Source organism: Anabrus simplex, chromosome 3, assembly GCF_040414725.1.
Source record: "Anabrus simplex isolate iqAnaSimp1 chromosome 3, ASM4041472v1, whole genome shotgun sequence".
In the NCBI taxonomy this organism is placed as follows: Eukaryota; Metazoa; Arthropoda; class Insecta; order Orthoptera; family Tettigoniidae; genus Anabrus; species Anabrus simplex.
The window spans coordinates 288,992,023-289,008,761 of NC_090267.1; the positions used below are offsets into that span (position 1 = coordinate 288,992,023).

The following is a 16,739-nucleotide window of genomic DNA, read 5'->3' on the forward strand; positions in this document are numbered from 1 at the left end:
CCCTCCTCATCCCCACTCTTAGAGGTTCTAGGGGTTTCTTACCCCCACATTATTTTTTTCCAGATAGTAATATGTGTGCCAAGTTTGGTTGAGAGCCGTGCTGGAACATACATTCGTAATCTCGGTCATTTTTGACGTTTTCTTTTTCACCCTTTCTCACCCTCTGTGCCGATGGTGGATGATCGAGGACTTGTTTAGTTGAGAGCTATATCTGAACATGCACATATAAGCTAAATCCATAATCTCGGTCATTTTGGACGGCACCCAGAGTGTCATAATCCATCTCAGCGACCTCAGAACTATGGGTTCGACATTAATATCGGTCCATACGTTCTAGAGTTTGTTGAAAAAATACACACACATATATATCGAAGGGTACAAAACATCTACATTATCACACTTTTTATACAATATATTTTAAAATGATACTGTGGAGGTAAATTCAAAATAAGAAGAAAAATTCCAAACACTTTCGGCTGCATTTTCTGAGCCGTTTGATGACCATTGTTATCAGTTTACAGTACGATTATTATTTTGTCGAAGGAATTGTGACGTAATATGACCACAGCAATTTGATTGGTACATTTGTTAGATAGATACAGATTATACAATAAATGCTCAAACAACCAGGCAGAGCAAATTGCCACACTGAAGACCCTTGACAAGTTACAAAACATAGACAATATACCTGCAAAATCTGCAGTAATGCACACCAACCGAGTTTTTATGGAACAACCGCAAGTGCAATACATTGACAGAAGAAATAGATCGTACATGTTACGTGGGTCAAGGCCCATGTTGACAGTTCAATGAAGGAAACGAACTTGCAAAGCAATATTGGCCAGTCAAGCTGCAAACAACGCGGACTCAGAAGTGGCTTGTTATCGAACATCTATCATTACAATCAAACAAGAACTGACGGAGGACACCATTCGAATGTGGGAGAGCGAGTGGGAAAATAGTGCAAACGGAAGCCTAGCAGAATCACATTTTCGTAATGTACGCAGTAGACTGAACACCAAACTATACCTAAGCAGTAATATGACTGCTATGGGTCACAGGGAAATTGGTGAATACTTCTTTAGGTTCAAAATAACGGAAGACTCCACATGCGTGTGAGGTAAAGTACGTCGTCAGACAGCTGACCAAATCCTTTGGAAGTATAAGTTATTCAATTCTGAGACAGGCAAACTTGGTAGAAGTGTTATAAACTCAGAGGGTCGTTTGTCGGTATAGAAGTACGAACTCGTGGAGAAAAACCTGACAGATTCTTTTTTTTTTAAATTTGTAAATGATATAATTTTTTATATCTTACAACGAACAAACACTACATGATTGGCAATATTGTTTATAGGGTATTGAATCAGTACTATCATTTTCATATACAGTAGTCTCTCGTTAATCCGAACTAATTGGGACCGGATTCTGTTCGGTTTACGAAATTTTCGGATTAACCGGAAAATATTTTCTAATAATAATGTTATTGCTTTTACGTCCCGCTAACTACTTTTACAATTCCGGAGATGCCTATGTGCCGGAATTTTCTCCCGTAGAAGTTCTTTTATGTGCCAGTAAATCTACTTACACGAGGCTGTCGTATTTGAGCACCTTCAAATACTACCGGACTGAGCCAGGATCGAACCTGCCAAGTTGGGGTCAGAAGGCCAGCACCTCAACCGTCTGAGGAAAATAGTTTCTAGAATACAGTGCATACTGTAGTTTGAAATGTGCATTCTTTAGCAGTTACATTAATAAAATACTGTATAAAAGTACAGTAGGGTAGTTAAGAACCCGTAGAGGAGAAAACGACAATGAAAATCACATTAGCGACTGGATGGAAGCTGACTGTCATCAATTACAAACAGACCAAGAAATTGTAGGTTTGGTGGAGAAAGAATCTGGAGTTGATGAGGAACAGAGTGACGACGAAGAAGACCATAATGAACAACTAGTGTCACATTCAGATGCTGCGGCCGCTTTAGAACTTGCCGTACGCTACGTCGAGCAACACTCCGCTACGCCCACTGATGTGATGTTTATGAGACGCTGGTTTAACACTGTATCTTCGAGTAGGTTCCAATCACTACGGCACAAAAAACTAACAGACTTTGTAAAGATAAACGACCAGTGATTGATGGTTTATGATGTGTAATTATGTTTACATTAAGTTATTCTAGTAAAATATGACTAATACAATGCAAGAAAATCTTCATTGTATAATATGTTCTTTCATTTCAATAAGGAGATTTTAAAAAAAATATGAATATTTCAGTTCGGATTAACCGGACTTTCGGATTAACGGGACTCTAGTGTATAAGCATTTTAAAATGGGGCACACTGTTAATAAACGGTTTAAAAATACATACATACTGTTATGCTTTTCAGCGATCAATCCGCAAGCCTCTGTTAATTAGGGAACATTTTTTTAAAGTGTTGTATTTGATTTAATAATTTTAATCAGCAAGCTTTATCATTTTCTCTGTGCCTAGGTTATTTCAAAACTGAGAATTTTACACCGACGATGTCTTCCTTGTTTAGCGAAGTATGGGGAGCTGAATTTGCGAAACACGGACTGCGTATGGAGTGCGGACTGCAGACAGGCGGAACCATCCAGGATTTAAACAAAGCTGACCAGTTCTAATACCTTGGCTCCCGTACCTGTGTGGACTGTGACCCTTCCCGATGCCCGTGATCTTATCAGTGCAGCAGGTCATTGGAGTCATCTGCGACCAAAATCTACTACAGTGGATCCGAATGTTGGTCGGTGATAGTCAAACGTGAGCAAGCTGTGTATGTCACGGCATCGTGAAACTAGACCACGTCACGAACGAAGACGTCCAGGTCGTTCTTGGAGTGGCGCCCGTACAAGATAGAATGCGAGACTCGTATTCGTTGGACTAGTGATGCTGTATGTAGTAATGAACAGTCCGTGGACAGAAGGATGTTCAACCTCAACACAGAAGGACGCCGACCCCGTGGCCGACCCAAGAAACCCTGGCTTGGTCGGCTGGAAGACGACAGGAAACTCCTCAGTGTCACCTCCATCGATGCCCTCGATCGGTAGAAGTGGCGATTAGCTTGTAAAAAAGCGGACCCTGCGGGACAAACTAGGAAGAAGATATTAGTACTAAACATAGGAAGAATGTAACTAGTTTTAATAGAATTTAATATGACATTATTCTATTCGTTCGTTGTTAAGTTTCATCTCGAGTATGTATGCTTTTCAATTCGCCTAGTTTTCTGAAATCTAATACCTTCGGAATCTGAAAGAAGCATAATTGACTCAGGTGTTTCAGGCTGGAAAGATGTAGGAGCAGTTTGACGGAAATAATTGGATACAATGCTGGGATGACGTAATTCGCCTGTGAATCTCGAAACATATGAGCTGTTGATCCTCTCATTAGAACCTGATGAGTTGACATTTCACCTTTTCTGGATTAGGATCTTACGAATCTCAAGGAGATGATGTTTTACAAAGGCCGTTTATGTTCGTAGTATATCAGTACAGTAGTCGAATGTTTCTTTAAAATTGAACAGAGGAGCGGTTTATTTTCAACACTCTCCTATTTTAAAATGCCTACATAGAATCTAACGTCCGAAGCCATGCGTCAGTATAGGTGCGAGACTGCAATTGGCTTGTAAAGATGTCGACTTCATTTCCCTGACTTTCTTCAGTTCGGACTCACAGAGTAGGCTAATGATAAAAGTTGTTTCAGATCATATTTATAAGTAAGTAAGTACTCAGAAGGTTTACTGGCAGTAAAAGAAGATTAGTGTTATTTAACGGAATTGTATCATCTCGGTATTATTTAGTAAATCCACATTATTGTTAGGGCGGCCATAACATAAATAGTGTATTAGTTCGTATTGAGCTATAAATATGCGTTGTCCACTGATATTTCTTCCCTCTGTTCAAAAGACGGGGTTGCTGTTCGGTGAAACGGTGTATATTGTCGACTCAAAGAACGATTTTATTCTTCTGAGACTATGTATCATTTTGTATTCGGATGCAGTTTCTTATTTCAGAGACCGTCTTTGTTTCCCCTCTCTCATGAGAATATTGTCTTCATATAAGTAGTGTTAAATATCATCGGGCTCTTTGGCTGAATGGCCTTTGGTTCAGAGTGCCCTAGGTTCGATTCTCGGCTCTAGGACCGGAAAAATTTAAGAACCGGGCGAGTTAGCCGTGCGGTTAGAGCGCGCGGCTGTGAGCTTGCATCCGGGAGATAGTGGGTTTGAATCCCACTGTCGGCAGCGCTGAAGATGGTTTTCCGTGGTTTCCCATTTTCACACCAGGCATCAAGAAAACCTTAATTACCTTAATTAAGGCCACGGCCGCTTCCTTCCAACTCCTAGGCCTTTCCTTTCCCATCGGCGCCAAAAGACCTATCCGTGTCGCTAACGTTTGTTAAGTAGTATTTATTAATAGAATAAGAGAAAGGGACAGAGAGAAAACATTTATTTACAAATGTACTGCTATATTTTGATCTAGTCGCCACAAGACACGGTATACTAAAAAAAATCAACATTTACAATCTGTTGTGAACACGTTTTCATTTATATTTGACAAGATATTGTAAATTATTTTCCCTGCTTATTTCTTCACATAAATGTAATGGTGGATGACGGTCACGGAGTCGGCGATGATGCTCTCCATAATCAACATTAGATTTTGTCGTGAAATGCCCAATGTTGCGAGAACTTGGCCACGGATCGTTACACAGATATTTGAGAAGTAAATTTTAGGCCTTCCCCTGAACTACCATTTTACCCAGCGTGAATATAATTATTTATAGCCTAGATTGTAGTGCCTTATTTCCCGAATTTCCATACCGATTTTCATTAAATTGTGCTCAGCCATTTTCTCGCGATGCATGTACATTAAATTTAATTTAAATTTAAATTACAAATTATATTGTAGTCCATATGGTTGAAATAGTACGAAACATAGTGAGACCGAACGGCTGTGGTAATTTTCTCCTCTATTTTTCAAGAAACTACGTGACACGTGCGCAGGAAACTGTGCTACGAACACTGCGTGGGGTAGGCGGAAGTAGGCGGCAGAACCGGCCTGCTCTGCTCTGCTCTGACCTGCTCTGTCTGTCAACTTGCGATGGTACAATGATTTGTGCGGATTTCAAGAATCTGCTCTGCTTTGCGCTGCTTTTGCTGCTTCGCCTGCATCCCAATGTGTGCCCGGCCTTACTGTTTGTCGAGGTGACGTAAACGACGCAGTTTCTAGGTTGTTCATCCCTATAGTGTATATATTTCTTGCTAAAGGGTAACAAGTGCTGTTCGAGTTCCTGGATAAATGCGAACAATATTCTCAAGAGCTATCTCGTTGTTTATCACCATTGGTTGAAGTTTCTGTTATCCTTAGCATACATGTAAATTGAACTATTCTCTTCCTCGTGTGAAGTACACAGCCCACTGTGTGTTACGGTGGTCGTACTCAATAAATTTCTATTTTTTATAGGCTCCTCCAAGTTCTCCAGAGGCTGCTGCTACCGCTTTACAGACTCGCTTTGAAGTTGCTGTTATGGAACAACGCAAACTTCATGATCTGGCCTGCAAAGGTAAATGAAAATATATCCATTAATTTCATGTTCCTTATTAGCAGATATGGGAATAAAGATTGTTATAATACTGTATTTCATTTTGTGTGTGCTGAACAGCTTGCTTGATATCTACACCATTGCCACAGGATAAATTGTTTTAAGTAGAATGAAAACTTCGTAAAGTAATCGTTAGTTAATTGCTTCGTACGCATATGTTATATTTTACCGGTAATTTAAAAGATATATTATAACTTCATTTGAATTAAACATTCAGTACGGCTCGTTAGCTAAAGGGTCAGCGTGATGGCCTTCGGTTCAGAGGACCTCGGGATCGATTCCCGACCGAATGGGAAATTTTTAACTACGTCTAGTTAACTCCTCTAGCTCGGGAACTGGGTGTTCGTATTCATCGTTATACCCAGCTTCATTTGCATACTACACATGACACTACCAACCACCACAGAAACGCCTCATAGTGAGTGTTTCTCTCCTCGAAGGGTCGGCGTCAGGAAGGTCATCTGGCCGCAAAACTGGGTCAGATCCACACAAAGAAATTGGGAAAATAATAGGCTGAAGAAAAGTGTGCTGTGAACTTAACATTCAGGTAATATTCCAAAGGACAATCAGAGGGGGCCTAAGAGAGTTGTTTCTTTCTATTTATGCATAGTTTTCGTGATCCTGTAACTATCGTTGTGGGCCGTGATAGCCGAGTGACTTAATCACTGGCGTCTCATCAAGGCTGCCGCGGTTCGAATCCAGGCCAATGCATGTGGCATTTACAAAATGAAAAGTCACGTCCCTGTGATTCGGATTCCATGTAAAACTAGAGGTCCCATGGGTATGATCACGATTTCATCTTCTTCCTAGGACGTGGTCTTCCTGCGAAGGTTGTCGATCCAATTGATTACATGATTAGGCCTACTCGCGAAACAGCGGCTCGAAAGATTTCAGTAGACGTTCGTCCATACCAGCGACGCAAGTCTTAATTTTTTGCTAGTTTCTTTACGTCGCACCGACACAGATAGGTCTTATGGCGACGATGGAATAGGAAAGGGCTAGGAGGGGGAAGGAAGCGGCCGTAGCCTTAATTAAGGTACAGCCCTAGCATTTGCCTGGTGTGAAAATGGGAAACCACGGAAAACTGTCTTTAGGGCTGCCGACAGTGCTGTCTCCCGAATACAAGTTCACAGCTGCGCACCCCTAACCGCACGGCCAACTAAAGAAAATTTGAGACAATTAACCTCAGGATAGTCAAAACTTCCAATGCGTGCTATGGTATTATTACTCGCCGAAAGGACATAAATTCGCAAGAGACCACATCATTAAACGGCCAAGAATAAGAACTCTGTCTACTTTCGTAGGAGATATGTCTTGAAACTTAAGTTACGCCTCTAATATTAAGCTAGGCTCAGGGCAGAAGCTGAAAATCGCAGTAAGGCCGAATTATTGTGGAGTCTAGTTATTGACGAAATGTCGATCAAACAGCGGCTCCTGTATTATGCCAAACTTGACGTAGTTTTTGGAGAAGACACTTCAAGCCACATTCAGACACTAAAGGACTAAAGGATAAATGGTTCGCTTTTCATGATGTAAGTAGCGTTACTCATCATCTTAAGGCAGAGAATGAAGACCGAATGTCTGTTTCCTCCATTAGCGACGAGAGGCTTCAATGGTTAGTTTCTCGAATATCTCAAGAATATTAAGATAGGAAGTGAAGAATCAAGAAAGGATTTCATAAGTACCGAAACATACGCAGCAATCATGGTTGAAACGGCGTCAACAGTAAGCTACATAAGGTATCTCATCAAGAACGGTGTTCGCTACATTTTAACAAGGTAATTTAAGTCTGGTTGCTTTGAACTGTTCTTCGGTTGACTGCTCTACTGCAGAACTGCAACTTTTAGTATGAGTAAAGTTATAAAAGCAAGTGTTTTGTCTCTGTCCACTTCTGCAAAAGTCGAAATCGTAGAGAAGACAGTACCAGTATGGACCCAACAAGTAACAGAAGGTAGTGCTTGCGAGATTCCTGAAGCATCTTTACGAATTCCACTCTACATACTGTATCTTGGATGACTTGCATGATATCCAGGACATGTATTAAAATAAATATCATTTATAGTTCGTTAAATTCCTTCTTGTTTAGCTGGAAAATCTAGTGGAAATTCTTACGCAGATTACCATACATTTATCTTCCCTGTCGTACGTAGGTGGTTTCGTGGTGAAGAAGATCTTGGTTGAGAAATCCTTTGCTACTTGCAAAGGCAAAGTGATGACTACGGGCTGCCTTTCTCCCTCTTGAGTCTCATTTAAAAGTGCGACAAGAGCTCCACATTCCATTACCCATCCTCTTAGGTTTAAAGTACTTTTGTGTGAAATACAGAAGTATTTACTGACTGCTCATGTGCACTGAAAATTAAATGCATTTCCGTTTCATTTAATGAACTGAACTTCAAGAACTTAATTCCAGGTATATTGAGAAGTATACCTTCAGCAACAACGGAAGTATTCGAAAAACCGAAATACTTAAATAGCAAATCCTCAACCAGCAAAGATCTGCGCGTGTAAAGTTGCTGCTTCAAGCCGAGACATGCTTGCAGGGGTCAGCTCTCAGCGCCAAACGTAGAAATCTGTAACTGCTACCTATAACAAGCCGGCCCCGTGGTGTCGGGATAGCGTGCCTGCCTCCCGCCCGGAGGCCCCGGGTTCGATTCACGGCCAGGTCAGGGATTTTTCTCTCGACCTGAGGGCTGATTCGAGGTCTACGTGATTAGAATTAAGGAGCTATCTGACGGTGAGATGGCGGCCCCGGCCCCAAAACCCAGAATAACGGTCGAGAGGATGCGTCGTGCTGACCACACGACCCCTCGTAATCTGCAGGCCTTCAGGCTGAGCAGCGGTCGCTGGGTAGGCCAAACAACATTCTTAGGGCTATGTCAGAGATGCAAAAATTGTTTGGACCAACGGAACATAGGGTGTGGTCGTGCATTGTCATGCAATAACAACTATTACTGAGGTACCTGGGTTGGCGACTTCGGGTGGTAGTGGTGTTAGTTGTTTTGAGGGAATACATGACGTGATTATCAATCTGCGACCACGGGTCCCATAGCTAAGTCTGGCATTGCTTCCGCTCCTCACGTTCATCTTTCTTATCCGACCCCTCTTGTTCTCTTACGATTCCGATGGTATTAATTGTGTTTCATTTACATACCCCCCCCTTCCCTTTCTTTTGCCGCTATGCTCATTCTTCCTTTTTTCCTCTGATTTTTTAAAGAGAAAATGGTTACTCACTTGTACTTCCTTTTAAAACGGTAATAACTTAATCAACGCCTCAAACATATACCTAGAAATCACGCGTGTCAGTCATCGCCAGCCCCATTTCTTTGTAAAATATATAGTTCATGACTGATGAACTACGGGAAGAACATTGACATTTTGACAAAGGTTGCATATTGCTGTTTGGATTTTGAGAGATTTTGGGACAGTTGCTTTCCGTCTGACAGGGAAGGCTTAAATGTGGGTAATAGAATGGTGTCGAAACTAAATATATCGACTGGTGTTTCCACAAGGGATATGTTGGTAAGTGAACGGGTGGGTATTCGGTGCTGTAGAATTGTAAGAATCTGCCATGAGCCTTCCCAACCCCATTTGGACCCACCGTCGCTGGTACCTACACGATGTTATCAAAGCGAGTAGTGATACAGATTTAGATTTCAAACTGATTGTATATATTGGTACCTCGGAATTTAGCCTTGTAAGTGACATTAATCTTAAAATACCTTACACTCCTTTGAGATAATGTTAGTATGTGGGTGGTGTGGAGGAAACTTTTACTATAGCCACGTAAAGGATAGCTTCTGAAGTCTTGTTAACCTGGAAACGAACCAATCAAACTTCTCTCCATATACTATTGTAGATTATATCTTAACAGGATAGGTTACAAAGGTGGATTATGATTTACTGGAACGCATGGCAATTGAGTATAGTTGCTTGCTCTCAAGTCATAAATTGGTTCGTGATCGATGCATCCTTATTACCTCTTTGGCTTTGTAGGTAGAGGTTTTATCGTGCTTGTTGACTTCGATTATGTTCAACTGCCTGAGAAAATACGAAAAGTGATCGTCTGTAGACTTAGGGGGCAACGTTTTACGCTAGATTGGAAGCTGAATTCCCTCAGGTTCGACATGTTTACCGGTTCGTTGCGACAGAGCACATCTGGATCTTTAAAGAGTAACTTTCTTCTTGGTTGGTTCGTGTGATGCCATTCCTGTTGGGATATAGGCTGAACTAGAAAAGTAAAATTGTCAGGGGTTCTAGTTGTATGGTGTTATTTATAAAAATCCTATTTAAAATAATGTCTTCATTTTATGATCAAAAGTTTGGATAACTGAATTGATGTATTTAATATTAAGGCAGTGACGTTCGCAGATTTTAGTGAAGGGCAGGGGACCAGTAATTTGGATGCAGTTTACCTGTATTTGCATTATGTTTGCTACCACCGCCAATACCACCTCCGTCTAAAACACACCAATGAATATATTACTTAATGAAAGTGTGAAACTCACTCTGGATGATGAATAAAACATGATGTGGAATTCACACGCTATGGAGATGTCTTACACATTGCTCCATTCCACTATGTTCCGGTACACACGTTTGTCATTAAACATAAGGAATCACAGTACGATGTCCATCTCGCGGCTTATCTTCATTAGTTTATTCAATACATCTTCTAAATTTGGAGTGCAATTTCTGTCTTTTCAGATGTGCCAAATCAGTTTAACAATAGAAATATATTTGGGTGACACAGAGCTAACGCATCTTTTGGTTGGTCTACCTCAGTTATGGCAAGCTCAGATGCCACCAGAACACATGCAGAGCGAGCGTGAAAGTTGAGGGCAAATGACGCAACAACAGATTCAGCAAGTGGAGATAAAGCATAGCAGTGTAGCAGTTACGGTTTAGTTGGCGACCACCTGGCTATGTCTGAACGTTCAGCATTACTCTCTTCCAAATGTTTCTATTCCACAAATACAACCCGAGGATAACGAGTTAAAAAACAAAAGTTAGTACGATATTTGATAAAGCAGATACTTTTTTGAATAATAATAATTTTTAAGAACAACAACTTGAGGGATTTTCATCAGTTATTCAAAAACAAGACTAATGGGTTAACTCCAAAGAACATGTGCTTCAAGAATGAATAAGGCAAACACATAATGGCAAAGAAGAAAAACTGTAGGCACTTGGCTCAGTACTTCCAAAAGCTTGTGAACTGCAATCAACCTGAATCTTTCGAAGCATCTACAGACAAACTTCAAAATTAGCATCCTGCTAAACATAGAGTTGAAAAACAACAAGCCTTCTGGGAAATCACGGCGGAACTCCTCAAGCACTCCTCCGAAAACACTTCAGCGTAGAGTGGAGGTCCACCTGGACAAGCAGCTGGGAGAATACCAGGCACGGTTTAGAAAAGGGCCGTCTTGTGCAGAACAAGTTTGCATCCTTGAATCACTGAAAGCCGCCAATGAGCGTTTTTGATAAAGTTGGTCTACCTTAAGATGACGTGCGATATTTCTGTACCATAATTTCAACTCGGTGTTCAAGTCGTCTTCTGTTACAATTCAAAAAAAGAGAAGTTCACATGTTCTGCGTAGTGGGGGAAGGGGAAATTCAGTACAACTTCCCACCACCACCAGCTACTCCTTGTGTATGCCTCTGGATTAAGGTTTGAATGCCCCGAAAGTTTGGCGTGCCATGGACATTGTCCTTATGTCATATGAATGATACAGGTTGATATGTTAATAATGACACTTAAGGAGTTTGTGATAGTTAAGTGGCATTGTTACTGGCCTCTCGCCGTCCGCCTCCGTAGTGTAACGTTTAGGGCTTCAGTTGCTATCCTCGGAGTCCCGCGTTCGATTGCCGGTACTGCCAGAAATGTAAGGCTGACAGGAAATTTGGTAAAGGTCAAATAAGTACATGCAATTCACGTCCCTTGGGGTTCTGCCTGAAGGAAGTTGAACCACCTCTAGACGAAGGCATGAATGTACTTTTCTCATCAAGATGGCTGCTGTTTGAATCCCGGTCAATGAGATGTGGAATTAATGAAATGAAAATTTACATCACTGTGTGGCTCGAATACCACGTAGACTATAAGGTTATTTATGTCATTGAGGTTGTCCGTCCCAAGTATTTACTGATCTTGTTAACTCTATGTCAAGACCTGTATTTCTTTGTTGCTATCATTGCTGTGTATATTGGTAATGAATTGCGACTAGCATTGGTAGGGAAGCGACCGTGGCATTGAGACGTCCTAGCATTTCCCTAGTGCTAAATAGCAATACCATGAAATGATATTCCTTCTGGTAGAATTGAACTGCAGCAGCGAAGTAAGCTAGAGTTTGGCCTTAAAAATAAACATTCAGAAGACATTTGAAAAACAACATTCTTCGTAATCATCAAGCAGAATATCACCAACGTTATCACCCTAGTCGGAAATACCGTTTCAAGTTCCTTGAATGCTGGCTAACACAAGGATGGAATCCGGATGTAGAAATCGGAACCATATTCGGCATTGTAAATATTGTGTTTAAATTAAAACATCTTGTGTGGAGGCGTTACTGCTGGTTCGAAACTCGTTGGCGTGTCGTGAAATGCTGGAATGTTACCATTGCTGTTTTACGGTGTTGAAGTATGGACAATAAAAGCTTCGTCATTGAACCGACTGTAGGCCTCTGAAATTTGGATGAACGCAAGAAAGAAACCTATTTCCGCCATATATTCCGAAATTACAAATTCAACCTCTTAAATCTGATCAGAGAAGGTAATATAGAAGAGTAACGTGCACGTGTGTGGAGAAGGTTATCTTGGACGCGGAACCTCCGAGAGTGGTTCAGCGTCAACGATATGGCAACTCTGATACGGGAAACATAACATAGGATGGCTTACTCCATGATGGTGCCAACCTTTCGATAAGGAGACAGCACCAGAAGAAACAGAAGAAGAGTTTGGGAGATCAGAGAAACACATGTTTGCTCCAAGTCGTATGTTTTATCGTCCGAAGTTAGGATGGTAAAGATAACAAGGTCATCACTAGAACCCGGAAGTTCTGGCATTTATTTTGGCTAGATTAGGCAGGCAAATACTCACTTACAATTTAAGTAACAGACAGTAAAACATTGGGCTTTTAAAAATGACACAAATGGCCACTAAAATAATAATAATAATTAATGTTATTGGCTGCAATGGTTAAACTTACTAAGATCTGGCAGAACCGGGCAATATCAAAAGCCACGAAGATGCGCTTGGTAGAATCACTAGTGTTCTCCGTCTTTTTGTACGGCTGTGAGACCTGGACCGTGAATGCTAAAGACAGAAAGCGCATTGATGCCTTTGAGATGTGGTGTTGGCGGAGAATGCTACGTGTATCCTGGACAGAAAAAAGAACTAATGTTTCCATTCTGGAAGAACTCTGCATCAAGAAACGTCTATCTTCCCGTGTGAGTGAACGTTACCTCCAGTTCCTTGGCCACATTTTGAGACGAGACGGAGAGAACTTGGAAAAGGTAATTTTACAAGGCAAAATTGAAGGCAGTAGACCACGAGGAAGAACAGCAAGCAGATGGATAGATCAGGCGAAGAAGATCACTGGGCTACCACTTCAGGTCATACTAACGAAATGTGAAAACCGCTCTGGATGGAGACATCTTGTCAAGGTTGCAACAAGGAAATGATGGAGTTATGAGGTCACGACGCTCAGTAATGAGCACAACGACTAATGATGAATGATTGGCTTTTACGTCCCACTAACTACTTTTTCGGTTTTTGGAGATCCCGACGTGCCAGAATTTAGTCTCGCTGGAGTTCTTTTACGTGCCAGTAAGTCTACCGCCATGAGGCTGACGTATTTGAAAACCTTCAAATACTACCGGACAGAGCCAGGAACGAATCTGCCAAGTTGGAATCAGAAGGCCAGCGCCTCGACCGTCTGAGCCACTCAGTCCAATTCTAAAAAAATAATAAAGGTTTAATATAAGGTACTTAATACACATCTGCATCACATTAGTACTTTACCTTACATTCTCCTTGTGGGCGGGGGTGGTACAGTAACATCAACAGTATCCCTTGCCTATCGTAAGGGGTGACTAAAAAGGGGACCAGGGACTCTTAACACGGGACCATGTTTTGGCTACCATTGTTCCTCTAGCTGAGTCTGGCATTGCTTCCACTTCCTTGTGTCAGGCTCCTCGCTCTTGTCTTTCCTATCCGACCTCCCTTGGTCTTTCATTTTCACGTCCGATACCTTCATTTTGCGAAGTGTTGGACCTCCTCCATCCTCCTTCTGATTAATGTTAATAGAGGCTGGTTTTAACTGTAGGCTACTTCCTCTCAAAACCACCACCGCCACCGCCGCCACCACTTAATCTTAAGTAGCGGGAACGGGACCGATCAACCCTCTCGATCATTTGGCTTGTGAAGTCAGATTTTCTGTAGAGATTTGTGTACAGCGAAAATATCGTTTGCCGGGCTGAGTGGCTCAGACGGTAGAGCGCTAGCCTTCTGGCCCCAACTTGGCAGGTTCGATCCTGGCTCAGTCCGGTGGTATTTGAATACGTCAGCCTCGTGTCGGTTGATTTACTGGCACGTAAATGAATTCCCGCGGGACTAAATTCCGTCACCTTGGCGTCTCCGAAAAGTAGTTAGTGACACGTAAAAACAGATAACATAATTATTATAAAATATCGTTTGTACAAATGTTATTTTTTAATATTTTAAGTTAAAATGAATGTATTCTTTTTATTATTAATACAGAACTTTCGAATTATTTTTCCAATTATTAATTTTAGTATCTAAATAACACCGGAAAATATCCATAACAACTCATGAATGGCACTAAAATTTGAAATAGGCAACGGCCACAAAAAGGCAAAATAACAATTGATCCTACCATTGCCAAACGTACGGTAACACGTTTATCTTTATATGACACTTCGATATGTTCACCCAGATAAAAAAGACATTTTGCCTAACTTCCAGGCTCTAGTCATCAGACTGGTGCAAGAGGGGGAGGAAATATTCATGAAAAAGAAAATTAGAATCAGTGAAAGAAAGGTTAAGAAGACAAAAGAACAGAATTCATTTAGGAATGGAGAGAGAATGAAGTATAAGATAGGGGGGGCAGAAAAGACGGAAGGCGCCGAGGATCTAGATGATAGGCCCCTTTAAACAACAAGCATCATCATCAAAAGACGGAAAGGATACATAGAAGGTTAAAGGAATGGGAGGAATATCTGTTACATAAAATGGATCTATTAGTTTAGATTTCTTGCACTAAAGCGTTTGGCACTCCTTTGTTTACCAACGTATAATGTGACATATTTCTGGAACCATCGTGTAATAGGAGAATGGGAATTTGGAAAAACGAAATGGAGTCATTGAAGGACATCTTAATAGCTGGCAATCTGATATTGCTTAACTGGTAGCCAGTGTCGCTGCTGTCCTTTAGGAATTGGAGCACTGTGGCCACGAGACTGTCTAACACTGTGAATGGAGCAACAAGCATCTAAATCTATTCGACCCTCTGGATATTCGCTAAGTAGTTCTGTTTTCGACATACATATTTCTTTTGTGCCATTTTATTTAGAAAGAGCGATGAAGGTGTCCCGGAAAGACGCGAACTAATGACAGCCGGGCTTAGAGCTAACCACTCGTCACACGTAGTGCCGAGATTTCGGATGTTGCGAGCTTTTAGCTTCAGTTCCACTGGGGATCTACGTAAGGCTCTACGGAGATGCCCATTTGGCTGTACTAAAATGAAGTCAAAATTAGCCGAAATCGGTCTATTAGAAAACGATGAGATAATTAAAAATGATGTTTGCCAATCCCAACAACCACCATACCTCACTAGGTTAATCGGAAGCTGTATTCACACGACTCTCTAGGATATAAATGTTTATACTCATTCGAAACGAAGTTAGTTATACTTCGTAACATATAGGCTTGTCAGGTGAAGCTTTCCCAGTACAAGCACGACCGTAATGAAATAGTACATTATCGCAGAGATGTCTTGGCTGTTCAGTACGCAGAGGTTTATCTACACTTTTTCCAGTAAAAAGATACTCTTGTATGCTTTTTTAGACCGAATTCAAATGACAGCGTTCTCTAAGTGCTAATATGATAAAAGTACGTAAGTTTATTGGCAAAGTGTATCTTGGACAAACGTATATGCTAGAGAAAGGCAATAAATATTTAAAACGAAAGACCATAGCAGGGGAGAAGGTATACAAAGTTTGGCGGTGATTCTTCCATTCAAGAGTCCGCTAAATTCTTGTCAGAAAGTGTACCTGATTCTCTGTAGACAAGCTACCAGTTTGCCCGTTTATTTCAGAATGTTGAGCCGTAGTGCAAAGTGACGGTAAATATACGCAGAATTAAAGGTGGGCATCAAAGTCATTTATTCGGACAAACTTTTAATAAGCAAATAAATTTCATATTATTTTGATCCTCAGACGTATTTATGGGTTAGCCGGGCTGAGCGGATCAGACGGTTGAGGCGCAGGCCTTTTGACCCCAACTTGACGGGTTCGATCCTGGCTCAATCCGGTGGTATTTGAATACGTCAGCCTCTTGTCGGTAGATTTACTGGCACGTAAAAGAACACCAGCGGGACTAAATTCCGGCACCTCGGCGTCTCCAAAAACCGTAAAAGTAGTAGTTAGTGGGACGTAAAGCCAATAACATTATTACTTTACTTTACTACTAATGTTTTTCGAATTCTCATTTATAACACTCCAAAAATTCTATATTTACCTAGGTACATTCTTCTCGTTATACCTCTCGACATTAGGTCTGCAATATAATAATTTGATTCGAAGTAATCTAATTAGTGAACACTTTTGTAACAAACACGTAATAAAGTGTGTGGTAAGTAATCAATATTACGTTGTCTACCAGCATGCACTGCTACTGCGACAGGTGCTCATGAGCTGAAGGAACGTTTTAGATTACTGTTCGCGAAAACGTAAGAGGGGATACATATAACACAACACGTGCTGATTCTTATCGGTACCTCACTAATTGGTGGCTCCCTGGGAGGTTATCCATTAGCTTGGAGTAATTGGTGGATTTTATAGAGGAAGTAGAATATGAGCTGGTCTATGTTGCTTCCGGAGCAAGGGAATG

At 41.2% G+C, this 16,739-nt stretch overlaps 1 protein-coding gene across 1 annotated transcript in view; it reads left to right on the forward strand.

Annotated features, from left to right (window-relative positions):
• The window catches only part of LOC136866273 (ATP-dependent DNA helicase DDX31), a 318,980-nt gene that overhangs the window by 178,421 nt on the left and 123,820 nt on the right, over nucleotides 1–16,739 (forward strand). Inside the window, exon 10 of the mRNA XM_067143097.2 lies at nucleotides 5,477–5,576. Within this exon, the coding sequence (XP_066999198.2) occupies nucleotides 5,477–5,576 (100 nt within the window). The remainder of the gene's footprint in view (nucleotides 1–5,476; nucleotides 5,577–16,739) is intronic.